Here is a 27,919-nt window from a genome sequence, read left to right on the forward strand (position 1 = left end):
GACCAATGCCAACCACCATTATCAATAAAAGGCAGTAACAACAGGCACAAGGAATTATGAAAAAAATTACTTTTTAATGTACAAAAGGTTTATATACAGTTTCAGCATGTTACCTCTGTTCTTATGATGTAGAAAACAGCTAAAAATGTTCTTAAGATATAAATTTGACAGAACAATTCACCTACCGTACTTTTAGTAATGATGTCTTCTATACATAATATATACAGTGCTGGAATGGTTATTATAATACTATTTCAGTAAATGAAGGAAGACCACCACTGGAAAGTCTGAGAAATCTCAAGTCATTGGAGATTTGGTTTTGCTTTTGCATTTGATCTTTTGCAAATGAGTTATCTGTGAAGAGGGACTCAGTAGCCACCATTGCCCTATGCAGCTGTTGAAAAAATCAGATTAGCAGTCAAAGGACATACAAAGGCCTGATCCATCTCAGCACAAGGGATGCCCAGTTGCACTCCAAGCGTCCAGGACAACATACAACATCCTAATACGTACTGCCCTCTTTTCATAAATGCAAAGGCAAGGGCAAGGTCGGTAACTGCAGGAGAATATATACAGCGGACTATAAAACAATCCCTTTACATACATCTTTCACGGGAGACACAAATAAACAGCCAGGCACCTTGCTTTGCTTTCCTGTCCTCACACCCCCAGGACATCAGTGGAGTCACGGGGGCTCGAGGTGTGAAGGCCAGGGGTGAGAGCATCCTGTGCACACCCTTTGCATTTGGGATGAGGACAGGTGAGATCGCAGGATGCTGAGCGGCACCTCCCTGCGCCAGCTGTGCCCTACCTGGCAGCAGGGCTGAGCCAACCCAGCACTGCCAACCGTGGCTGCTGGGGTACGAAATACTGCTTAGTTTGCCTGGAGGTAACACGTGGCATTTCACAGCAGCTCCTGGTCACGCTGGGAACAGTGAGCCTGGCACAACAGCTTGTGCAAAAGGAAAGCAGGGACGTTAGGACACCAGAAAGCACCTCTACAGAGCAGCCCCTGTCCAATGCAAGGGATGGAGTCAGAGGCAAGTGAGAACATCGCATCAGTATGGAGAGGAGAGGGGAGATGGGAAGGAGAGGCCGAGGCCCTGAAGATACGTTTGGTCAAACTGTGAGAACCTGGGGAGGATGTCAACTTTTTCCCTTCCCTTCAACAAACAGGGCACAAAGTATTTGGTGCTGTGAGAGCAGTCGGAAGTTAGACAAGTCCTCCTGCTCAAGTACATGCACCCCACCACTTCTACCCTTCTGTCTAATGACAACAAAATAAATAATGCAACAAGATTGACTTCAGTGCCAGGTGAGCCTGGCCTTGGAAACAGCTAATCGTTACTATAAGCAGTTGTATTTCGGTGGAGGATTTGGCTTTGGGAGGCCCTGCTCCTCCCATCTCTTCCCCAAGAATGTTTGCAGGATATTCTCACAGACAGAGCCGCTATTTTGATTCAAATACCTGTTTTGAGACTACCCAGATGTTTGCCTACACTGCAGACTGCAGGTGCAGCGCTGAACTGAACCAGCCTGGGTACAAAGAGCAGTTTGTGGGTTGTCCAGGGTATACTTTTTGGATACAGCAGCTCTTTTCATGCTGACCAAAGTGGTGGGACACATTAATGCAGCACTGGGTCCCTGCCAACAAGCCTCCTTGCCGGGCAGGGTTTATTAGCTCATGCTTGGCCTCCTGTTAGTGCAGTCACGTGCCTGGCGTGTACACGGAGCCCGGGCAGAACCCTGCATGCAGTAAGTGAACCCTGGCCAGACAAACCAGCTCCCACAGCACTGCCTGCAGACTGGGCTGAAACAATCAAAACCTCTCTCCATCACTATCGCTTTTCTATACGAGCACCTTAGCTTGGAAAACCCAAAAGAAAGCGAAGCTGTTGCAAAGCTGCAGAGGGATATGGTAATGCATGCTTCAGAAATCTGACATTAAAAAGATATTCAGGGCCCCTGCAGACAGTCCCCGTGCCGCTGCCGCTCAGAGGGCGCACAGGTATGTGCGTGTGTCACTCTGCATACTGCAGCCGTCCTGCCACGGGGGATTATTTCCCAGTGATTGCTGTTCCCAGGCCTCTGCTCCACTCTGCACTTGATATAAACCACGTTGTAAACACATCTGATCAAAGTGTGCATTCACCTTTCAAGTGTCTCATCAATGTGTCTTTCCAATGTTTTCTCAGAAACACCACTATGTTTTTATAAATGTACATTTTATATACGCTTCTGGCAATACACTATATTTGATTTTTAAAGGAAGAGAGGCCTTGGCTATTTAACATGAAAGCATGGTAAGGCACTTTGCTGAGAAGCCATTTGGAATCGATGCTCTTTGCAAGGTACAAAGGTATTTACGGTATAAAACAATACTGCTGGCAGAGGGCTTGTTTGGAGACTTAACACTGCTCTCATCAGAGCAGAGTACATAGTATGGCTTTTATTCTGATCAAACCTACGTCCTCCCATTTCTTTCTGGGGCGGGTTGAAAATTGAATTTTTGCAAACGTAACTGATGGAAAATGACCGGGAGCGCTATCTACAGGGCTGCCAAGGAGGGAGGGTTTCGTCTTGAACCACGCTCATGCAGTCTCCTAGCTTGGTGGCAATACCATTCAGTGCTCTGGGAAACCAAGCCAAAAATAATACTAGAGGTGCACCCTTGCGGTGCTGAACTGCCTGGATGTAGTTCACATAACTCTGTACAGAGACTTTTAAAAAATTTTTTACTTTGAATCCCTTTAATGTATTTAATACTTAAAAAAAAAATCTACTCTATTGAAACAGATTATTTTTCAAAAGCACATTCATAAAACTGCTCCACACAGACCCCTTGGATAGCGCTCAGGCCTTGTGCTTTACTGTTAGGACATCATGTTGAGAAATTTACTCTCTTCCGCCAGCGTGGTCAACATGGAGCTCATATCGCCTATTGCCATATTGCTTATTCCCGTGGGAATGGTGGGCAGTGTCAGAGAGTTTCGTGGAGTCGTCAGGCGAGAGGAGTTCTGGGAGAGGTTCTGCAGGATGCTGGGGCTCAGGGTTCCCGACATCAGGCTCGAGTGGTCCCCATCGTCCATGATGGCATCAAAATCTATCTGGGGTGGCTCAAGACCTTGCGAGTCCACCGTGCTGGACACCTGGTTCGCGCCCGGGGAAGGCAGCGCAGCCGGCTTGCCGTTCAGCGCGCACTGCTGCTGTCTGACCCTGCAGTCCGCCTGATTATCAAAGCTGCTGTTTTGTTCGTACATGTGGATCTGGCCGTAATAGTACATCAAATTGTTTTCCCTCGTGCCGTCCGCACACTGCTGGGCCAGCGCAGGCAACATGTCGCCGGTTCTTTTGTGCACAGCCTCCGCTGCCTCCTGGCCCGGGCTCATGGTGTTTGTAGGGTGGGGAGTTCTCATGTAGCCCAGCTGCTGCACGGTGCGGAGGCCGCGGGCTCTGCTGCCCGGGCTCGGCTCGGGTGGGGGACGAGGCTGGACCATGCCGGCTGGGTACGGCTGCGCCGCCGAGCCCATCATGCTCTGCTGGGGCTCATAGCTGGGCTGGTTGGAGGGCATGATGGGCTGGTGGAAGGCCTCTTGAGCCATGGGGAAGTTCAGGTGGGTCTGCTGAGATGAGTAGTTCTGCTGACTCGGTTCGTGCATGACCTGGTTCAGCATTGTGCGCTCGCTGTTGCTGCTGACCATTAACGAAGGGTCGGTTGCCATGTCCATTTGCTGAGGGTGAAGGTGGGGTCCGGGCTTTGCTGCCATGCTGCTACAAGGAGAGATCTGATTTGGGTTGCTGCTGATTGCGCTGGGGCTCAGCATCTGATGAGGTTGGTTATAGCCTGCGTGCGAGCCCAGATCGGGGTTTATACCGGGGCCTAGGCTCATCGGCTGCTGCCGCAGCTGCATACAGTTTAGCCTCTGACCGTCCATGCCCACGTTTCTTTGCATAAAGCTCTGCTGTGTTACATTCATGCTGTTCTCTGGTAGCTGCATCTGCTGCTGGCTGTAGCTCTGGTACTGACCAAAGTTCTGCTTCTGCTGCACCACTGCTAAGTTCCCTTGTGAAAACTGCTGCTTCGACTGATTGGACATCATATCAACCGTACCCGAGCTGACTTCGTTCCACTGGACAGGCATGTTATTTTTATTCATGTCTGAGGGAGCGTCAAAGCTCATGGGACACTCTGCCATCATGGGCCCCAAATGGCTCATGCTCGCCTCAGCCACCGCCATCCTGCGCTGGCCAGGAAAGGCCGGGGGCTGCAGCTTCCCACCTCCCTGGAAGTTCTGCATCTCGTTGCCGTACCCCATGGAAGTGCTCTCAGCCGCCGTCCCGTTGTTCTGAGATTTGATGTACTGCACTACGTCATCTGGCAGCATAATGTCGTCGTCTCCAACGGGTGCCTCTGCCTCCCCAGACATGGCTTCCATGGCGATGTTTTCGCTGATGCTCAGCGGCCGGGGCGAGTAGGTGTGCCGGGGGAGGCTCCCGTCGGAGCGCCCGTAGCTCTGGAGGCTGAAATTCCTCCTGTCTGCGGGGTGTGGAGGATGGAAGGGGTTCATGCTGTTGGTGCTGTTGAAGCGGTGAACTCGCGGGAGGGCCTGAGGGTCTCCAGCAGGTCTCCTCACTGGGTCACTCGCCCGTCTTGTGCAGTTGCCTGGAACCTCATGTGGAAATGCTGCAGCAGATGTGTAGCCATAGGTGTTGCCATCACTGCAACGCCTGGGGCCTGGCGGGAGGCGGATGGAGGGCAAGGTGGGCTCTGGCCCGTCCATTAGTGAGATCCTGTTCTTCAGGGTCATCCTCTCCATGTTCGGCAGGGGAGTCGGAGGAGGGCCCCCTGTAGCAGCAGCGTACTTGGCTTTCAGCCTGTAGTGCTGAGCTGGCGTGAGGTTTAGCAGACCCGGCATCCCACTGCACTGGCTCGCCTCACTTGACCGACGGGAAGCGTCAGTTGAAATCGGGTCATAGGAGTCGGCAGAGCTCGTGTTATTGGGACGGTGCCCGAGCTGCGAAGCCTCGCTGGAGCGGCGGCTGGAGAAGTACGGGGAAATCCCTGATGATCTGCGGCTCACAGTGTAGGCAGAGCTGATGGTGCTTGTCGTACTATCACGGCGCTCGTTGAGTTGGTTCAGCATCGTAACCTCATTGACAGACAGCTCCATTATTCTTGGATTAGGCAGCGTAGCAGAAGAACCACTGCTATTTTCTAGAACAGAGCCTGAGAGAAAGGTTGTGGGGAAGGAAAAGGTTTAGTTAGCTGAGAAATTCTGCTTGGTAGTTTTCTAGGTGCTGAAACAGAGACACAGTAAGCCACCCCCAAACATTTTATAGGAATGATAGTGAATTTCATTTGCTGCTAGTGAATTCAAAGCTTCATCTACAGCTCTGTGTTTATGCACAAAGAGCAAGAAGTCTGGGGAGAGAAGACAAGTTATCCCTGCTGCAGAGTATTTGCAATGTGTACCCCCCGTTGGTGCTCAGTTGCTGAGGAAGTCCCTCCACATGAGCTTTTCTTAGTGGGAAAAAAAAAAAAAGCAGGACTAGTGTGAACAGAGTCATAGAAATTAGAGGAGCACAAAGGGATCATAGAGACACCTTGATCAGGAGCCACCAGTCAGTGGAAAACTAGCATACGAAGCTGTAGGGAATAGCCACGAGCCCTCGAAGTGACAGAAGGCCTGCTGGAGCAAGATCTGGGATGGAGGGCTTGCCTGTATTGCTACTATGCTCCAGCAGTTTCCCAGGAGGCACATCAGCCCTTGGGGAACTGTTACTGCTGGAACAAATCCAAGCAGGCTTGTGGCTGCCACTGGGATGCTGAGGACACCTGCAGTTGGGTTCTGGACAAGCCCAGGAATAAGAGACCTTCACCTCCCTTCATAGCTGTGCAGTCTGGATTTCTATTGCACATAACCAGATGGCTGTGTTTCCACCCAAGCTTTCCATTTTACCTGACATCTCTATTCAGCAAGGACTGACTCAGAGGCCGTAAGAAATGATCCTCTCTCAGGGCCGACTCTTAGTTATGAGACCTGAGACAAGCTGTGGAGGGTTCCTACAGGACAAGGCCCAGGCCCACAGCTTACCGTTTCCTGAGATGGGAGGCAGCTTGGTGTTTCTGGCTTGTGGAGCTGGGCTCACCCATGAGCAGGAATCCTTAACTGTCTTGAGTTTCTCTTTCTTGAGCTGTTCAAGTCGTTGCATCGTCGTCATGTGTTTCCTTAGCTGCAGGCTGACTGTCGAATTACCAGATGAGACCGTTGAGTCCACAACAGGAGCGTTGTCATCCAACGCCGTCAGATCTCCCAGACTTCCCCCGCTGTGCATGTTCATTTCTACTCCACTATCATTGTTGTTGGTGCTGCCAAGGGGTGACGGTTCACTGCTGCACGACGACTGGCCACCAGGACTGGACTGACACATCTTGGGGAAGGAAAAGAGGAGGAGTTGGACAGGTGGAAACAAAACAGGAGCCCAACATCTCCAGTGGGCTCCATGTTTGGCCCTATCCCAGGTGCACAGAAGAACCAAATGATGTTCCACCAAACAATGAAGGGACAGATGCTTCTTGAAGAGAAGAAGCACACTACCTGGTTGTGCAAGGTATGTTGCAGCAAGCACTGGCTTATCTAACACAGGATCGAGACCTAAGTATTTCAGACACAATGTATTTCTGTCTGTAAAATACCCTAACATATAATTACGCTAGCTGACAAACTTCCCAGCCAGGTATAAACCTGGTTTACTGTTTGCAAACTCCCACTTGCAGATAAGAGATAAGCAGCATAAATGCTTATTTTATTTACATTAGAAATTGCATATCACATTGAGGAGTTTATTTGCAACAGACACTAAATAGTCTGAACTTGCTCTGAGGCAGCAGTTGCTGCTGCCCGACAGGATGCCTGGCTTCTCTGCTCGAGGCCCATGCTCCAGCAACTGTCAGAAAATGGGAGTGCTGAAAAGGCAACATGCTTTGCCCCGGGCCAAGGTGGGAGTGCAGGGGATGTTTTATTTTGCCCTGTAGTAGCCCTCATAGGCAGGGCTGACTGGCTCTGATGGCCGCACAGCCCTTCAGTCGGGATGATAGAGATTGAGATCCCACAATTTTATGGGAGCTGTGATGCTGAGAACAACGTGACGGGGAGTCCTCAAGCATTATGCCCTCCCCTTTTTGCCCTTGAGCAAATATCCCCTGTCCCTCCCCATTGCTCTGCTCCACACCCCTGTGCCCCCTCCCTGTGGGGTTTGCTGGAGACAGGAGATCTGCTGGAGACCATGCCTTATGCAGCAATTTTAATACAAAGGATTTCTTTGCTCACCTTAGTACCGACTGTCCTTAGGAAGGTAGAGTAAGGAAGGGTAAGTGGGAATAAAGAACAGGTTGTTAGGACAAAGACAGCATTGACAGAAAAGACCGTGTTAGTAAAAGGAGGAAGAGGGGAATGCAGAATACAATGCAAATTGCAAGCATCTCCTCCTCCCATACCCTGTCTTCCCTGCCACAGACTTATAGAATGGTTTGGGCTGGAAGAGACCTCTAAAGATCTAGTCCAACCCCTCTGCCGTGGGTAGGGACACCTCCCACCAGACCAGGTTGTTGAAGGCCCACCCAATCTTGCCTTGAACACTTCCAGGGATGAGGCATCCACAGCTTCCCTGGGCAACCTGTTCCAGTGTCTCACCACCCTCCTAGTAAAAAGTTTCTTCCTGACATCTAATCTAAATCTACCCTCTCTGAGTTTAAAACCATTACTGCTTGTCCTATCACTACAGGCCTTGGTAAAACGTCTCTCTTCGTCTTTCTTACGAGCACCTTTTCAGTTTGTAGGCCCAGATAAAAACCCCTACGAGAGACTTCCCACCAGTCTCTGTACGTTTGGGACTAGACCCAAAGCAGGGTCAAAACAAGGGGCCTTGGAGCGATGGGAACCAGTGAAGCATCTCACCCCTCCTACCACCCTGACCCTAACCAGGAAAGAGGAGATGGAAGTGAGCCCTCCAGGTCATATGCTGCCTGTTATATACACATAAGTAAAAGCATTGGACAGGGAGAGCATAGAGGAAGATCCGACCCATGGACCCTGCTGCCAGTGAGACTCCTTGGCTGCAGCCCTGTGAGCGCAGAGCTGGGAAAACAAGCTCACACCTTCAGGAGAAACCGGGTGGGGAACCAGTTTTGTGTCCATGTTTTCATAATCAAAAAAGAAACACACAGAGGAAGAGTACTGGAGAAAGGTCATTCTGTCCAGTGGTTCTCACAGTCTGTTTTTATAACCCAGTGCTGAGTGTCAGTAAGGTAACACTGTTCCTTTAGTCAGTAAGAGACAACTTGGATGTGAAAATACTCAACTCCTTCCTAACTGAAACATGAAACTCATTACTAACTTGTCCAGAGGCACATCCCTTAGCCTTCTCCAGACAATCTTTGTACCTTCAGGGCATGTTGTTTGATTGGAATAACAATCTTTTAGCTTGGAATCAAATCAAGAAAACATGTATTTTGGAGCTTAAAGTTTTTTCAGCTACAGCAAGAAGTTTGGGGACTATATTTACACCCTCCTGCACAGGTGAAGGCCATTTCTGCCGTATCCAGCCCATACCCTGCCCCACTCTGAGCTGGTACAGGAGATCAGAACCCTGGGTATGAAGGTGAAGATAATTATAAAAGGTAGCGGTGCTCCTGTGTGTTCATTGCCCCTTCTCCGTCACCAGCAGCAGTGTGCTGAAGAGCAGGCAGGCTTCCTCGACAGGCTGGAAGAGCCTTGAATGCATTTGGGCCCATCACTATACATACTTCGTTAGCACCACTGACCATGCTACTGCCTACTGTGGAGCTGCTGTAACGGCCAGAAGGCTGTTAAATGGTCTTTGTTTCTGCTAGTGGCAACTCATGGGGCTGTAAAGCATGATCGTGGTTGACTGCAAGCCCATGCTCTGTGGGCCACAGAAGGACTATTCGTTGTAGCTCACTTGTTTATTCCTGGCACCACTTTCCCACCCTGTCATCCCACTACAATTTTCTTTGGCAGCTGGGGGTCCTGCAGTGAACTTGTATACTCTTGAGCTGAGTATACTCCTCTAGCTGAGCCTTCTTGAGCAGGGGTTGGACCAGATGACCTCAAGAGTCTCCTGTCAACCCCATTGATTCTGGGCTTCTCTGTGCGGTGGACAGGCCTGAAGAACTTAACTTCAAGATACCCAGCAAAAATAAAACAGCTACTTATATCCCCATCAGCTTCAGCAGACCACAACATCAGGCCACAACAGCATGTGCCAGCAAAATTGTGCTGCAGCAGCCTGGAAAGAAAAAAAAGGGAAGAGAGTGGGGAGGAGAACGAAGAGAAAAGGGATGGACTTCTGCTTCAAGACACATTCATTGATCTGTTTCCTATGTCTGTTGCTCAGTTTAAATTGGAGAGGAGGGTAAAGCTTATTTGACCATAACTCAGTGATACTGCCATGTTTTACCCATGTGCACAGCAAAGGCAGGCCAAGCTTGATACCAGGCATCACGTGGTCCCCGTGACTCGGGGTCCGGTGGGAATTTGTGATGCTGGGTAGGAAGGTTCAGAATGTACTGCACTGGGCCCTGACCTGCAGTCTCATCTCTGGACTTGATCTCTAGGGTGCTGGCAGGTGAAGGGCAACTGTGGGCAGAGGTAAATCGCATGCAAATGCTTCATGCCCCCATTGCACTGGAGAAATTAGGGCCCATGTGATTTCTGCCAAGAGCAACCGCTCTTACCACAGAATTCTCTGTTTTTATCGTTTTGACTTGTAAGCAATCCTCCATGCTCCTCGTGGTACTGTTGGCCTCGGGGCTCTCCTCTGAAACCTTGCTGCTTTGCTTGGCGCTTGCCTCGTTGTCCCCATTTTCCTTGAGAGGAGGTGGCCTTGGGTGAACGTCATTGCGCTGCTTCTTCGTGACATGGGCATCAGGCCCATGTACGGTCTTGACGTGTTTCCTGAGGGAACTAGGGTCTGTGTACCTCTTTGTGCAGCCAGGGATTTTACAGACGTAGGGTTTCTGCAAATACAAGCAGATATTGTGTTATATTTAGAGTAAGTTCAAATATTCCAGGTACATTGTATGGGCCAAGAGAATACGGTGAACATGGCTGCTGGCAGCAGCAAAACGTGGAGCATCTGCTCCACAGGGTTTTGTAAGACCAAGATCTCCAAGATATGATATATGGGCTGCTGATGATCCATACAGACATGGGCAGTCATTTGATGTTGGCTAAACTCCTTGTTTTCAGTTGCTGGATTAAAAGACAGCTAAGAATTCATGAAATACTTTCCTAATACTACTTTCCCATGTATGTATTTGCTCGGGTGGCCACAGGAATGTTTTCTGATTATGGATGGGAGGGAGGTAATGTAGGGGACTGGCCATAACACATTCTCTCTGCTAAGGTGGGGTCTACACCATGAAAATGTCTGAGACCTTCTGGCTGATGGAATTCCAGTGAAACCAAGCCAGACTGGATTCACCCTACCCAATCTATCATACCACTCCAGCACCTGTCACCTTGAAATCTGTTATTGTGCAAAACAAACCACAGGCATGCAATGTTTTTTTTTTTTTCTGATGATAGCACTCTAGTCCTGAATTCATGAATCATTGATTGCCACAGGAAAACAAGACTGAAGCCATGCTTCTGAAAACAGAAGTCAGCAAACAGATACTTTTCTTCTTTTAACTTTTTTTTTTTTTTATTGAGTTTCCAATTCCAAGTGCATTAGCACCATAGTTGTTTGAGCTGGTGCTGCTGCGTTGGAAGCTCTGAATTCATCACAAGTTTCGCTTACAGACTCACAGCTACTCTAAGTATTTTTCTGCCAAGGCACTGGAATAGATCCACAAACAAAAACAACAGATAGATGTTTGAAGGCTACCCAAGATGACCATTCCTATTCATTTTTTTATCTGTTTTCTAATTTCATCCAGAAGCTTGAGAGAAAAAATACAAAGGAGTGTATATTCTTTTCAGAAAGCCACCACCATCACATGAAAAACACTGAAAGTCTGTTTTTTATTCAAAAGCATGCTTCCTGGTTGATCTTGGCAGATCACTTGAACAAACTAAATCCTCGTAACACCACACTGGGGTAAATATTTAATATATTTTAAAGCTGGGTAAACCAAAACACAAAAAGTAAAATAGTTTGTTTATACATCTCATGCAACCCTTTGGATAAGGCATTATAGAAGTATTATTACTGCTATTAAAACCTATTTGAAAGAATAGACACCCTGCCTCCCCCAGTGCTGAAAAACCTACATTAAATAGTTCAATGATGTTTGGTAAGTTCCTTTAGGCTCAATAGTTCTGATTTTCAGACACCAGTCATTTGGGTAATGTGATCACTCTGGCCTGGAAGGGCCAGACATTCCATCTAACGGGGTACAACCATCCACTTCATCAGGCCATACCTCCTGCAACCCAGCTGAGCACAACTGCTGATACCTTGGCACACCTTCATACACCCCTGCGTTATTCAAACACTAATGCAGTGGACACTAGTGAAGTCAACGACTTAGGTATCTCAGACACCTCCCTCCTACTCTCATACCCATACTGTGTGATTCTCCTTAAGGTGGAAGAATTGGAGGCCTCCCCAGGAACTCAGCATCACCAGCATCAATTTCTGCATGTTACTCCTGTTTAGCTTGAATTGGAGAAAATATCACTCTGAGCCTTTGGCTGACGGTGGACTCATGCCACTCTACTGTGTATGCACTGGAGAGTGATCTCAAGATGAAAACCCCTTTTCCAGGAGTGACTTTGAAGGTGTGCTCTGCAGTGAGCCAAATAATCATTGAAAGTTTAAAATGAAATAGTGCATGTGACATTTCAACAATCAAACAAAAGACAGTGTGGTAATATATACCCATATATATGTTTGAATAATACGCCTATGTCTTGTTGCACAATGATAAAGACAAATACAGGGAACCTGGAACTGCCCCCTTAGAGGAGACATGGGTGACTAACTCTGAAACTGTGGTGTATCCCACGTAAACATGGCAAGCAGAGGAAAATATTTGGTAGGTAGCTAGGAACCACCATAGAGTTACCAATGGGTAATGGGAAATACTCGCAGCCACAAAGTCCTGCTTTGCATCCATGTGGTTTTGTGAGCCAGGGTGTCAGTGTATTTTGCTAACCCATTGGTCATTTCCAAAGCTGGTTGCAGGACCCTCACCTGGGCCTGCTGCCCGGTGCAATAAGCTTTGCCATGAGGGACGTCATCTGTTGCAAAGGATCATGTTGTATGTTCCTCAAAAAGAGAATATCAAATATATGGCCCAGAGACCCATTACATGCAGATCCCTCACAAATCTCTGGGCATGCCTCTGCTGTATCACAGAGGGATGAAGAGCAGTTCGGGAGTGAGTGTGACCTCAAAAGATCCCACAGTGCCACGTAGCTCGCTTGGTAGGACTCAGCTGACTTCCTACCTGTTATCTGAGTCTTTAATTTGTGTTGCTGGATGCAGCCTAAGCCAAGCATCAACATATTAGATCAGGGTCCACAAGGAGTTGGATGCTTCTGCCCTACAACTTCATCTTTACACACAATGGGAACCAAGAGGAGCAGAACTTCAAGTGTGTACAAGCTCTGCTCTGATGGTGGGAGGAGTTGTCACAGACCTAGTACAGCTACTGATCTGGATCACATGGGAAACTGAACTCATTTGAAGAAATGGTATTTAATAACACAGACAAAGGCAAAATTCCACATGTAGGAATGTGGGACACCAGCTGAACAAACAGAAGGTGAGACTCTAGTCTGTCTAGGAGGGATCCTATTTTATGCGGTCTATGGGCAAAATTAATTCACATGCTGCTTTCAGTGTGCACAAACTGGGCAGAGAGAATCTGTATCCATCACTGAAAGTTGTGTGAGAAGTCTTGATCCATCCACATCAGGATCCTTAGGGATGGAAGAGAGACACAAAATTGATTTAAGACACGAAAAAAAATACTGCAGTAGTGGGAGACTTCAGTGGTTTGATTGACTTACTTAGTTTATGAGAAAGAAGATGAAGAGTGACTTAGCACTGTAATGTTGTGGAAGGGAAACAGCAACAACGAAAGGGACATTGGATCCAGCACTGGAGAAAGTCAGAGAAGGCATCCAGGGCTAGAAGAAAAGCAATTTCTAATACCTGAAACTTTATCAGTGAGATTAAATCAAGACTACCTACCTTCCAGTAGAATAAGCTTTAACAGAAGTCAAATTATGTTTTTATCAAAGACCAGTTACTGAGAATGCAGGCTGCTCAGCAGGCGAGAGGTTGAATGTCTTGGTTGCTCCTGACCTCAAGGTCTGCATAGCCTTGAATCAACCCCAGCACAGATACAGGTTAATTTTAACCCATGTCCTGCTGCGGAAATGGCTCACTGGCAAAGTACAATCCTGATATTTGGGTTTAGACCTCAAACAACTTAAAATAATACCAGGATTCAGGTCACTCGTCGGGTCCATCTCAGCATCACACAGCACAGAAGGGCATCCTAGAGTTTGAATCCTTATTCTGACTCCAACAGAAGAGCTTCAGCCTACAGAGCTCTGGTTATCGCTGACAGATATTATGCCAGAGATAGAAATACTCCGCCAAAGCCCTTTGTAGACACAGCATCGCTTTAAAAAGCTGTCATCTGTGGCAATTGCGTTCCATTCTCCAATAGTCTATATTTAACTGTTGCAAATTAGGCTACAGACTGAATTCTTCATGGCTGCAAACATTATTAGAACTTTGGAGTGTTGTTTTTTCTTCCCCTGTCAGCTAATTAGTGGTAATATAAATTTCAATCGTTGGCCATGGTTGATTGCAACAGACCATCACATGCGTTACAATAAAGGCAATTTCCTCTGCTCCCCTACTACTAATAGTGGGTCTTAATTAGCCAAGGTTAACAAAGCATTGCATTGTGCTCTATCATTGTACATCAAACGATGGAGGGAGTATTATTTCCAGAGCATCAGGATCCAGGGTAGCTGTTATACTACTGCAGGTCTGCACCACAGTAACATTAAACACCACATGCACAAATGTACAATCCTATTCACACTATTAAAAATTATAATTTTGGAAAATGCTCACTTTCATTTCCAAAGATGATTAAAAAGTTTGCATACTTTAACATCTGTTTATGATTTCAAACATGGCTTTCATAAATATAAAGCTAATGTGGTCTGGCTCTCCAGCAAAATAAATCCTATTAAAAAATAAGAAAAACCTCTCATTACAGTAGGTTTCTTTTTACATGAGTCCAGCATGTAAAATGTATGTTTATTGTCAGCAAAATTAAAAAAAAGCCCTCCGTTGAGCTGCGGTGAGCCCAGGCTTACCTCATTGGAATGCGTCCTGTTCTGGTGCTTGGCTCTATCTGAGGCATTGGAAAAGGCTTTATTGCAGCCTTCATGTTCACAGACGTAGGGTTTTTCTCCAGTGTGGGATCTCAGGTGTGTCTTTAAGTTCTCCAGGCGGGAATAGGCTTTGGAGCAACCCTCAAACTAAAATAAAAAAACACAAGAGGACTGATTAATTAACCAGAAAAATTTGATTTTCCCCCTGCCTAAACCCTTCTCATCTGTTTCTCATTCTTTCTTTTTTTTTTTCTTCCCTTTAAAGGGCTTGTGTTTTAGGGAACAACATCCACTTTGTTGGGAGAATTCCGCTCCCAAGGCAGGCTGAGAGTTTGAGCAGTGACTCATGTTTAAGGTGCTGCTCCTTATTGGGTACCCACCTGACATTTCAACAAGAGACTGCTTTTTCGAGCAGGGTTGAACAGCCGTCTGTTCCTCCCAGGGCTCTCTTAGGTATCCCTCTGCAGCTAACATACTCAGAAACGGAGGCCCTCTCCTTCCCACCCAGAGAACTGACAGCTTCTCAGCAGCTTGACCAGCCTCGCAGCTTCCCTAGCCCCAGAGCTGGAAAGACCACACCATTCTCTAACACACAAGCAGAAATCTAGCAACCTTTGAAGTTTCCCAAATTACAGCTTGGGTCTACTCTTGGAGGATGCTGTGGTCAGGCTGTCTGACATTACCAGTTTAAAAAACAAGACTCTCAATCTTGAAGACAGATGGATTTTTGGATGACACTACAGGCCAGAAGCCTTTCTCCTGGAAGGAAACCAGCTGCCCACACAACGAGAAGGAGCAGCTTGGGAGATATGGTCAGGCTTCAGGTGGTGGAAGTCCTGCCACCCTCTGCTCGGGCCGGGCTGGACGTTTCTCCCTGCACCTGCCCTTGCAGCAAGGGAGGATATCGTCAGTCACTCATACCCAGGAGGCTGTCTTAACTGCTTTTTTGATGAAAGAAGTGGGAACTTACAAACACTGAAAGAGGTTTTAAGAAACATAAGTCTCCCTTCCAAATTCTGGCTAAATGTGGCACTCACTGTTCAGCTTGGAGAGCTGCAAATCCTGTGCTGCAATTCCTACACGAGCATCTTATAATATACGTTCGATTTCAATGAGCAGTCCCTCCTGTTGTAATGTATGAAAGCCACAAGGTGTTGCATTTTAGTCAGACCGCTTAAATATGTTTGCAAGTCCAGTCCAGCTGTGGCAGGATTTTGTTTTGTTATGCTTGAGTCTTAGTCAGTGAAAAAAAAAAAATTAAAATGTCATAGCAGGACAGGTCATGCTACAGCTGAGTGTCTGATTTCCCTGTGGGCAGATGAGTGGTCCTACACGTCTGTGCAACTGGCTCTTCTGGGCAGAGGCCAAAGGCAGCTGCATGCAGTAAGAGCAGCTGTACCTGTCTCCTTGTACTCCGAGGTGTAGCCTGCCCTAACTGGAGTGAGGCAAATATGCAGCCCAGGAAACTGTTACTTGTCTTGGAAAGCCCAGAGTGAATGCACTTATTTTGGGGGGGTAGGGAGGGGCTTGTTTTTTTGACTCCCCTTGTCCACCAGCTCTGCTGAGAGCAATGATTGCAAAGGGCTGAACACTGGGGGTTTAGCTGAAACAGTGGCCATCGTACTTCCCACTGCTGCAAGAAGCAACACTGGAGCTGTCGCTCTACCATTCTGCTGCCTAACCAACCAAGGAGTGAATTTATTGCCTTTAACATGTGCAGTAATTTAAGTGCCACTGGCCTGGCTCTGCAAAGACAGGGCTCTATTAATGAGGTTCTCCCATTCCTCGCCATCTGGGACCCCAGCATGTAGGCACAGGTTGATCTCATGTAACTTCGTTGTTCTGGAAAAGACATAGGGTTACTCCAGGTTCCCCTTACGGTCTGGCATGAGGACGGTGGACATAAGGCAAACTTTCTCTGCTCTCTTCTGACACCCAGGTCTCCTCAAGGCCAGTAGAAGCATCCTTCAGGAGCTGATTCCCTTTGTAGATACGTCAAGGTGGGATAAATCTGGTTCCCCTTCCTCAGACAACTTTCAGGAACCCATTAGACCAATAGAACATGCTGCAGCTTTTAGAAGCACAGTATAGCCTTTTCTTCTCCTGGCCTGGGCAAACTGGAGTCGCTTATGGTTACCAAAATACATCATTCCACTCACTGGAAAACAAAGGGAACTCAGCACGAGGCAACTCATGTGTCCATTCTGGTTTTGCTGGATACTGACACAAAAATGCAGTTCCTAAGAAGAAAAGTACTGAGGCCCCATTTTCAAATAAAGGCTTCTCAGCAAAGCATCCTGTGCATGTTCAAAGCAGTTGTTCCCACTCATATGCGTGGATTTGATTATGTCAGTGGGAGTTCTGGCTGTCATCTGTTGAAATAATTCTTGACCAGATCCCAGGCTGCAACTGGGCTCATCTGTAGCTTTATGTACACCACAAACTTCTTGTCTGAAACAAATGGCACTTTGAAAAATCACTGCCAGACTTGGGCAAGGAATGCTCTGCCAAACAAGGGCACCATCTGCAGAGCTCCCATGTACCCCAGTCAGTTGGAAACCGCCAGGACTCCAGTTCAGGGAGAGTTGCTGTGACATTTTGCACACACAAGGACTGCAGGCAGAGGATGACTTGAGACTGCAAACTCCCACAGCCTTGCCATTGCTCCAGTGAGACACAAGCGAGGCTGGAAAGAGGCAGGATTGAGCAGCGGTGCTTTTCCCTGCTCCATTTCAGTACAAAAGAGGATGCAGTCCCTGCCAGTTTTCACCTCCTGAGTCCCTCTGCTTGGAAGGGCAGGGCTAGTCTTCCCTTGCTGCTCCCTTCACAGCACACTGCTGATCAATATTCCTTGATACTTTTAAGGAAGATTGGTAAAGTGCTAGAACTGGGCAAGGTGCTTTAGAAGATTAAAACAAAGGACATGGCCCCATGCCCTGGGGAGCTAATGCTCTAAATTAAATGAGCACAGGGCTGGAAGATGAATAAAGGAGTCATGCAGCAAGCAAATCATACATATCCTAATATTTGTAAGCAGGAGCTGGGGAAGAGCCAGAAAGGGAGCAGCACTGGAAGTGACTAATGGAGCAGCAGAGGAGGAAGATACAGGAGGAGGGCTCAGACATCTGCCAAACAGAAAGAGAGACTCATCTCTGAGACCCTGGAGAGAGGAATGGTGCAATGCTGACAGGGGAGGAGGTGTGAAGAACTGGCAGGAGGAAAAGGGAGGGAGCAGAGGGGATCAAAAGACATGCATGGACCCTGGGGTTGAAGCCTATATGGGAAGAGATGATGAGCATCTCTCTTCTCCTACCAGCCAGCCACAGCCACTGAACTCTGTGGCTCACTTATCTCCCATGCCCCCTGTCAAGTGTCCTTTGCTGCCCCACATTGGCCAGTGGCACGGTGGGCACTCCACGTGGGATGGGAGATATGGACTTTAATCTACCAAGGTTGAGGAATAGATGAGCCCAGCTCTCCTGTGTGCTGGGCAAGCCCCTACCCACAGGACTGAGGTAAAAAATGTCACCCTGTGCTCTTCCTCAGGCAGTGTTTAATGCTAGGTGCCATGACGTATGCATGCAGAAGGTGTTGGCCCAGCTCCCGAGGCAGGAAGGACGCTTGTGTGCATGCTCTGGTACACAGGGGAGCATGTCCCCAGCAGCAGTATTGGGTGATGCTGAATTACACACAACCAGGGCTGGGTGCTTCCCCACGGTGTGGTTTCTGGTTTCCTTCTTGGATGGAAGCACTAAATTGCCTGTTTTTCACCTTAAGTGACTTGTCCCGCTTGCCAAGCCGAGCTGCGCCACACGGCCCTGCCAGCTCACCGTACACTTGTGCGGCTTCTCTCCGGTGTGCCTTCGCATGTGCACCACCAGCATGTACTGAGCCTTGAAGGGCTTCTGCTCCCGCGTGCAGTCCTGCCAGCGGCAGACAAACTCCTTCTTCTCCCCGTGGATGTGATCGTTGTTGATGTGCTGGTGGGAGAGAAGGGAGAAGCAGGTCACTCCTGGAAGAGCTGATGCCAGCAAAGCACATATGGTGCTCCCCAAACCAGCCGTTCCCTCCCCAGTGTCAGGCTCTGCACCTGGGCGCCAGGTGCACGGGTAACACCGATGACCCCTCCGTCCGCAGGGACACAGGAGCCAGTGCTGTGGTCTGGCGTGTCCTGCAGGAGAAGGTGCGCAGCAGCCACCTGGGTGCTGGGTCCAAAGCAACTATAAATCAAAGGTTTGCCCTAAGTGCTGCAAAGGAGACGGGGACCTGCAGTGCCAGGGAGCAAGGAGCCCTCTCGGTGCCTCCTGGGTGCCCAGTGCCGGTGTTATGGGTGAAGGGAAGATGAAACTAGTGGGCATTTCACCACCATTTCTGACAGTCATTTCTGTCTGCCAAATCCTCCTGTACCTCACCATACCACTGGGACCCTTCCTGGGGTGCTGTGACGGAGGGGGCAGAGGAAGAGATGAGTGTGATGCTGGCTCCAAAACATCCACCTGCCCCAGTGCTGGGGCCGGCAGGAAATGGCACCATCTGCGAGGCATGGGTGCTAGGGAAGGCTTGCTGGCCTCAGTTACTGCTAATTACTTGGGTCCCTAAAATCCCACTTCTGGGTGCTGAAAAGTCAGCCCCAGAATGGTGCCTTCATCTTCCCTGGGAGGAAGACGATGGTTGCTTTTCACCAGCCGCAGGCAGATGAATCCTTGATGAAAATAAACAGAGCCAGAGACCAGCCCATCGGCGGTGCTGCTCCCGCGGCAGCCCTGTCTCTCTGAATGGGGTCTTGCTGCCAAAAATAATGCCTGTCCTCGCTCCTGTGTTTTTAGCAGACATTCACTGACAGGAAATCCTAAAATAAACCACTTTGGGTTTGGGTTTTGTTTTTTTGTACTGAGACTTTTTTTCCAGCCCCTGTCTCCACCCCCTGGTCAAGGCCAGGCACACATGTTGCGGCTTGGGACGAGACTTTGTCGGGGTGGCGGGGCAGCGTGAGGACACAGGAACTCAGGAAAACAGAGTAATCTGCCTTCATGGCCCTACTTGACTCCAGCCCTGGCATTTTGTGTGCTATGACTGAGTCCTGGGGACAGGGATCTGCCACCTAGGGGCACAGGGTCTGCCCAGGGGCAGGAGGAGGCATGTGGAGCTTGACCATGGGTGAACACCGAGAGCCAAAGCCCCATGCCAGGACGATGGGGAGAGGTTGCAGCACGCAGCTTTGGGTTAGGTTTCAAGTGGGTTTGGAGCACAGCTGCCTATGGTTCTGCTTTTATAACGTGGCATTGGTGTGAGATTTTGGCAGAGATCTAGTAAGCTCCTTGGGAGACCTATGGACACAGTAAACCACGTCCAGACCAGACTGGAAAGATATGTCTCCTGGCTCTGTTTGTGTGGGAATCTGACTTACAACCAAGACTACGCACGGCAGCGCTAGCAGGGAGCATATGGGCTCGCCTGTTGGGTCCCCCTTGGGCCGGAGGAAGACACATTTATCGGAGGGGGGCTGCAGCATGAACTCACTGTCTGGGCAACATCTGCTTCCCATCACGCAGCGGAGGAACAGTCACACAACTCACCACACTTGGACTACGCTGCTCCCATCGAACTTCTCCCATCAAAGCCCCACCTGGCCTGGGGCTTTCCTTGGGCTCCTCTCAAATGTGTGCAGCCTTCAAGGCTGGGGAGTAGTGGTGGTGCTTGCAAAAATACACCCTCATTCCTGCTGCTCCTCTCTGACATGCACTCCTCCCACAAGCATGTTGCCCACTATGTGTGCAGAACAGGCTCTGCATGCCCAGGTACTTTGCTCTGCACACAAACAAGTGTTTTTCCATGCATGGTGGGATGCCACCTTCTCAGAAGTTGGCCCATGACATCTGTATTTCATTTACATGTGTATTTTGGGCGTCCCAAATCCACAACCCCATGTTGCTAATAATCATAGTACAGAAGCGTCCATTTTTATAACCATCCACATTTAGGAAAATCTTGGACATTCTGTCAAATATTTTTCTTTGGGTTTTCTCTGGAAATAAATTGTGCTGAGCTGCCCGGATCTGCCCTGCACTTTGCTCTGGGCAGAGTTAAAGGGTTCGTCTTACATCTGAGACGGAAATGCACAACTACCGCTGGACACATGTGAGACCAGCCCATCCGACAGGGCTGCTGTGGTTTAACTCCAGTACAGCAACATCCAGTGGCATGCAATGTGCAACCCATTAAACAGAACCCCTATTGCTCATTTGGCCCTGAAAACAGTTTCCAGATCTGTCTGTCCTCAAGGAGTTGTTGCCCTGAACCAGTGACTTCAGGCAGGGGTGGGCAGGTGCTAACCTTAGGTTGAAGAACAGAAAATGCCCCAAATGATCAAATGCCCCGGTCTCTCTGGGCTAAGGTAAAATTTGTGTGCAGAGCTTGGGAGACCAACGCAAACTTGGTGGCATCTAAACCTGACTATAATAAAACGAAGATCAACAATAAAGGGTGAGAGCAGATGTGAGCTTTGTAGTGCTTTGCAAAGAGGACTGCAAGTGAAGCGCACATGTGTGGCCCTGGCAGGCTTGGAGCCACGCTGAGGCAAGCAGCAAAATGCTGAAGGGGAAGCAGAAGACAGCGGCTCCTGACGCAAAATGTTCTCAATCCATCATTTTGCTGCAAGCAGCGTGGTTGCTGGGGCTGATGAATTCCTGGCAGCTCTGGGCTGGCTTCAAACAAGCAGGGCTCACACCACAGACTCAAAATGAGGACTGGGAGAGTGCTGGGCTGAGGGCAGGATGGGGCTCAGACACAGATCGTGTCTGATTTCTGAGGGATTTGCCTTGAATTTGAGGGATTTGTCAACCCCAGAAGCCAAACGAAAACCAAATGGTGGATTCCCAGGTGAAGCAAAGCACACAAAAGGTTCTAGGAATTAATTAGAACTGAAAATCCGATTAATGACTTGGTTTGGGATCCTTCAGAGAGCAGTTTTGACATTGGTTCGGGGACATCACTGTGATTATGGAAGGCTTATTTCTCAAATTTTAAAAAAATCAACCCACTTTCTCTATTTCAGGCCCTGATGGAGACACTGGAGTGTGTCTCCAAGCTCTGGAAGTGCCCTATTTTTGACTCCAGGGGCAGGGAGGTGGGAAGGATGAGCTGGGCAGGTCAACAGTTCCTAAGTGACATGGCCCCACAGCTCATGCCACAGGAGCATGAAATGCTTTCATGCCTTGGCCAAGGACTGAGGACAGCACAGACTGTTCCTGGTCCACAGCTGGTGTAAGTGTGTGGGGAGGCTCATTGACTGTGCCCAGAGAAAAGGGAGGGGCTCAGTCCCCCTCCCCATTTTCTGGTCAGGTCTTCTGCATGGAGTCTTCTTTTATTGGGTTGTACAAGAAGGAGACCAAAATGCAGCCTCAGCAGCTGGGAAGAGAGCAACGTCAAATAATCTATGATTATTTCATACTTCCTGCAGCTAAACTCCTCGGGGAGCAGCGACCTGCTTTGGCAGTGTTTACACACTGTATCTCTGATTTGCACCTTTAGTAGCTCCCTGAGTGAGCTCTGGCTGTACAGCAGCTAGTGATAAAAAATGAGGACAAGTGCACAGAAACCCAAATTTATCGCTGGGGTTTCCTCCCAGCCATTACTCACATGGACGAGCTGCTCTTGAGTGTCATATTCCTTTGTGCACCCTTCCCAGTGACAGTTTGTCTCATAAATAACCTCAGGCTCCTGTTTACATTCATCCTTATCTAGATCTTCTTTCAGGTCTGTCAGATGCTCCTGCAACACACAACAGTGCATTGTATAAGGTGAACTTCTTTCATCTGAATTCCTCTGTCACTCATAGATTACAGGGCAGGTATCAACTGATCACTAAAGTATGGTAGCAACACAACATCCTTGATTACAGAGAAATAACGAGTTACAGAGTTTTGACAGAAATGGATCGGACTTAATGACAAGACATGAAACACCCCAAAGCCATGGTTGCGATGGTGCTTGGCTCCAGCCAGGTCATGAGCAGCTGCAGGAAAGGCTGGAGAAAAAAAAAAGGCTGGCTTTTGATATTTGGTTTTGTCCTTTGCTGAAGCAAAACTTCTGATCTGTGAGAAGTAGGGAAATATGAGCAGGAAGCAATCACAGAGCAGCCAAAGCTTTTGGTTACCACACTCACCTGACACATGCTGGGGAGAGGCATTCAATCTTTTGCATCTTTCAACAGATGGAAAATGATACCTAACCCTTACCCAAAGATTTATGCCTCCAGGGCACTCCACAGGGACAAATGTTGAGCCCTCAAAGCACTCTTCTGGAATCAGCAAATTTGGGAAGCTTGAACAAGATCCCGTGATGAGTGGATTGCAGAGCAGAGCTCCAGGGGCTCTGGCTCCAGTCTGGGGCCCACTGGGATCTTCATAAATAAGTTAATTTAATGCTGGGCATGCTGTGAGCTCTCTCCTGAACTTCTCTGTCTACCCATTTCCTCAGTGCTAAATGAATCACTTTTTTTTTTTTTTTTTTTTGTAACAGCCTGCTATGAGGATTAAAGCATCGGCACCTCCACAATAGTGTAACATACAACAGAAATGCAAATTGGTACAATTCAGAGGTAAGGACAATGGTCACTCCTACAGACAAGGCAAACAGCGGCCAGTATTGACCTGGGAATACCAAACCTTGCTGGTTTTGACCCCCTTCATTTCCTTTCCTCCCAGTTACTACCACTGTCCAGCACAGAGCATCCCACCTCTAGGGCAGCTTTAGACAGGAGCACCTGGGGTGACGGACCCCATCAGATGCTGTTCCTCGTGATCTGATGCTCCAGTTGGTCCTGTAAGTATTCAGCCACAGCCAGATCCATCTCAAATTGTCTCTGACCTGCCCAGATGGATCAATTTGGCTGCCATCTCCTTCCCCATCAACACCTTCCCAGAACCTACTGAGGGGCTGCAATGATTAATGGCTTAATGGCATTCTATGGCTTGGAAAGTGAGATGTGCTGTATGAGTTCAACAATTTTCATTAACTAGCTCACGACACACATGCCAGCTGTGACTTTTCAATTCAACAGTTCAGATATGGAGAGGAAGAGATTTGTTTTAATTAGCTCTTAATCTAAAAATAATAATAAAAAAAAACTTATTGCAAGGTGGCTCTTGGGACAGGAAACTGTAGTAATTCACAGAAGGACTTCTGGTGATTCAGAGCCCAAAGAAATAGTATGAGAAAGTTCAAACACCAGTTTCTTTTTCCTGCAATTCCTATGTGGCTGAGCTGTGAACACTACCTTTGTTGAAATGTTTCTTTCCAGAGAAAGCGGTCTCTGAAAAAGTGAAATTTTCTACTAAAAATCTTATTTTGCCAAAATGTTTCTACTTTCCATTGGAAAAAACTGAATTGAAACCATTTTAATTTGTTGAAGAGGATTGACATTTCATTTCTGGCTTGTTCAGCATTAATCTGAATTTACATTGGAGCTATTGTGGTACCATAAGAGCACAGCAACTCAGGTCCCTCATGCCTGGTGCTCCACTGTGTGCCACAGATCTTGTCTGAATTACATTTTTTATAGTGCACACCATCATGGGAGATACTGTCTGGCCAAGGATTTTAGACACCCAAACCACAACTCACATGAGGCGTTTCCAATACAGCATTTCCAAAACAAAACACACACACATGCTTTTTTTGGGATGGTTGAGCTTCTCACTCTGCAAAAAAATATATCAGTCAGTAATCGAGTTTTCAGCAGAGTCTCCAGCAGAATGGAAATCCCCAGATTTAACAAGTGGCTGTCGCTTAGACTGGCTGAAAAGGAGACACCCCCGACATTCAGTCTTTTAACCTGCTGTCCTTGCCAGGAATGGACTGTCTCTTACCAGGCACTTTCCAATAATTTCCCAGTCAATACTGAAATGCTGCAAGATGTGAAGCTTACACTTCCCTTGGGGTATTACTCCACACATCTCCTCATTAGGAACTAGTAGACTACCAACGCACATTTTCTTCCTCTTAATTTTACCTTGTTATTCTAATCAAGCCTCCTTGTAACACTTTAAACAATCCCCCCACCTTCTTTCAGTGCTTATTTCACATGGGACTCCGTGGATGAAATACTGAGGCAGGGCTGCAAGGGAGAGCCAGGCTGGTGCTCTCCGAGCACTCCCTGCTGTTGGGTACACACCTCTCCAAATCGGAGCAGAGAAAAGGTGGATGACAGCCATCGAGAAAGCAGCTGTCTGTCCCACAGCTCCTCTGCTACAGATGCTTGAGAAAGCAGGTGATGGCTTTCAGATCTTTTTTCATTTGCTGCAGGAAATAAACACGTAGCCCTATTAGCCCTGGTGGTGGCCAGATTGGTTTTTCGGGGCATGTGCTTTTGCAGCAGTGTGTGGATGCACTCCTAAACTCAAAGCTCCAGAGGGATGCCTCTTTGCCCTAATCGTGCTGACTACAGCATGTTTATCTTTCCCTGATATGCTATCTTCATCAATTTTACCAGCCCCCTGATGACTGCACACGTTGCTGTCCCCATGCATCATGCTGAGACCTGCTCCTGAACCAGGGCAGAAGGAGAAATTTGTCATCAACTCTTCCATTCGCTTGACAATAACATGGCCTAATATTTCATGAAAATGAAGTGCCCAGAGCACTCCTGATAGTTTACAGTTGTGATAAAGGACGGTCAGATGGATACTGTCAGCCATTAAACAGTTTGCAATCACAGAGCTCTGGAAAGAAAGCAAAGGGCTTTGGGCCCTTCTTGGTGTCAAACGTTGTGTCACTGGTGTAAAGGATGTTGCTAGGAGCAATTCCTTGTTGAATCAAGAAGTCCTTTTTTTGCAAGCTTTCTACCTACATGCAAGATTCCCTCGTAATCTATGCTTGCTCTGAGACACCAATACTGCTTGCTTTGCAGCACAGAAAACTCAAACATCATTTTTAAAGTTATCATGCTTCAAACATTCCTCCCCTTCTCCCTTTGCATCCAACCACAGCAACAGCATGCTGAGTCCCAAGCACACATTCGAAAGCTTCACTTGGTCAAAGCAGCTCTGTCCTGTATTGTGCTGGACTTTCTGCTTCAAGAGACACCCACCTGCCTGGCACTTTGATGCTTTGCTCCCAGCTGCAGCAAAACATGCCAAGAGTATCATTCCCAAAGACAACAACACCCTGCAGCTTTGCTGCCTTGGGCCCGCAACACTTCTCACACCAAGAAGGTTACCTGCGTGTTTGGGGATGCTGGAGGCAAGCCCTCAACTTCGGTCTTGACTTTGCTGCGCTTGTTAATTACTGGGTTGACGGTGCTGCTCACGGCCGACTCACTGCTCTGCTTGCTCTAGGAAGAAAAATGAAGCAAGATGTGGCACCGGGGTTTGGGATTAGAGACTTACTGCAGCCCCCAACATTGTTAAAAGATAACTATAAAATCAGTCAAGGTTGAACTTCAAGAGTGGCTGGGGACAATGGTGTATTGGCCTGCTGGCATGGGTTTTGTGTGAAAACTAGCCTGTGTGGGTTTGTGCAAGGCAGAGAGGGGAAAATAAAAGGCACAATCAGCTTCTGCAAGCTCACCAGTGAGCTTGGCTCTTTCAGAGCAATCCAGTCCCTGTCAAATCCATCAAAATGTTATGCAACCCCCACCCAAGCCATGATTTTATTTCTCAATGTGATGAAATGATTTGTTGAGAAAATGAATTCCTGGGGGGAGTGGGTAGCTCTGGTTACATGTGAGGGCTCCGTCATGCTGGGTGCATGAAAGGCTATGTGTATATTTTGCTAAGCTCTTAAAAAATGAGAACAACTTCAAGAGAAAAAACTATCCCGTTGTATATGCATAAAATTGGAACATTAACATTTTAAATACACTCTTGCTAATTGCTCAAGATTGGTCCTGCAAGTTATTAAACAGAGGCATAACTCCTGCCAGCCACATTATTTTGGTAGCCAGTTTGTAAGAAGAAAACAAAACCAATCAATCAAATAACCTTCAATAACAAACAGAGTTTGCAGTGCAGCAGCCATGAGAAACCCTAAAACAATAAACCAGTCTGAAAAGTTCAGTATAATACAACTAAAACAACAATTTGAAATGGGTGTGAAATGAGGTGAAATAAGTCTCTGGGGAGAAAACCAATTGCAATTTAAACTTCCAAGGAATGAGTATGGGAAGGGAAAATGATTAAAAATGTGTTAGACATATTCACTAACCATATGCATGGGGAGAGTATGTGCACACACGGAGTTGTGTGTGTGAGTACACAGGTATTTGCACGGACCGGGTGAGGTGTATGATTTCATACACATTGTGACATTCGTTTTCAAAAAATGGCCCTTCATTTTGCAAAACTTATAAGTAAAAACCAAGAGCAAATACACAACGAGAGAGAAAGCCACCTGACTACTGAAAAAGAAGGAACAATATGTAAAACAGCTAGAGGTCTTGTGAAGGATGCACTTATTTGCTAGTGAGAAAGGGGATACAGTTCTTTAAAACTATCAGCGTGATTCACGTCAGTAGGAAAAAGGAAGGAGGGACTAGTGAAAGAACAGACAAGGCTTGATTCACAGCATTCATTACCTGGCAAAACCCTTCAGCGTGTGCTGAATCCCATTGATTGCAACAGCACGTAACACACGTTCAAGGAGATTTGCTGCCTGAGATGGTCCTGCACATCACGTTCAGTGCTTTGATGGACCAGGGCCTTTCGCTCCTGCATAGGTATTTGTGTGTGTGGGTGTGCGAGGAAGGTTGGTGGGCCAGTATTTGGTTGTGACAAGTCCAGAAATGCTTTGTCAGATGGAAGAAAAAGAGATGTAAGGCGAGAGCTGCCCCTACCTGACTGGAGTCGGAGATGCAGTTGCTGTTGCTGCTGATCTGTGCCGCAGGCGGGTTGACAGAGATGACTGCCATGTGCTGCCGAGGGGGAAAGGTGGGAGACGGCTGGATCAGGGGAGGAGTGTGCCCGAAGGCTGAGCTCAGGCCTCGCTGCTGGGTCAAGATCTGCTGGTACGTCACGGGGTTGATGGGGTGGGGGAAGCTGAACGCGGGGCTGCAGCAGTGGGAGGAGGAAAAATGATGAGGAGCTATTTTAAACCATGTTTATCACTCTGGCTAGCAACTGACTCCAGTTTGGCCAGGACTTCTCAGAGACTCCAGAAAACTGGCTGCAGTGTCCCAGCTAGATGCTTTAATGCCACAGTAGGCCTGGCAGTCTGCTTTACTGCAAAGGCAAGCTTTCTCTCATGCGTGCCTCAACAAACTTTTTGACCCACGTATCAGACTGACTGTAATTTCTTTGCTTCCTATGTTTAAAAACAGCCAAAGCCCTTGGCAGGGAGTGCAGGACACATCTGGATGCATCTCTGCAGCCCTGCAGCTCCCAGCTTTTCCCAGGCAGACCTATTCTGCAGGCTTGCAAGTTTGGGGTTGAGCTGCCCAGGCTGTGAAACCCCAGCATCACCTGGCTCAGCTGGCAGAGATCACAGCCCGGGTGAACGACAAGCCATTTAGCATTGTCCCAGCCATGTAG

General features: G+C 47.9%; 1 protein-coding gene across 7 annotated transcripts in view; it reads right to left on the minus strand.

Annotated features, from left to right (window-relative positions):
- Positions 1-2,731: 2,731 nt before the first annotated feature.
- GLI2 (GLI family zinc finger 2) overlaps positions 2,732-27,919 on the minus strand; it is a 186,551-nt gene continuing 161,363 nt past the window's right edge. For all 7 annotated transcript variants that reach the window (XM_048072194.2, XM_048072188.2, XM_066999038.1 and 4 more), the window contains 8 exons: positions 27,226-27,439; positions 25,612-25,725; positions 22,032-22,163; positions 18,224-18,373; positions 14,376-14,540; positions 9,758-10,039; positions 6,096-6,432; positions 2,732-5,227 (listed from right to left, as the gene is read on the minus strand). In XM_048072194.2, coding sequence (XP_047928151.2) covers positions 2,874-5,227; positions 6,096-6,432; positions 9,758-10,039; positions 14,376-14,540; positions 18,224-18,373; positions 22,032-22,163; positions 25,612-25,725; positions 27,226-27,439 — 3,748 coding nt within the window. In that variant the 3' untranslated portion in view covers positions 2,732-2,873. The remainder of the gene's footprint in view (positions 5,228-6,095; positions 6,433-9,757; positions 10,040-14,375; positions 14,541-18,223; positions 18,374-22,031; positions 22,164-25,611; positions 25,726-27,225; positions 27,440-27,919) is intronic.

Source organism: Anser cygnoides, chromosome 6, assembly GCF_040182565.1.
Source record: "Anser cygnoides isolate HZ-2024a breed goose chromosome 6, Taihu_goose_T2T_genome, whole genome shotgun sequence".
Lineage (NCBI taxonomy): Eukaryota > Metazoa > Chordata > Aves > Anseriformes > Anatidae > Anser > Anser cygnoides.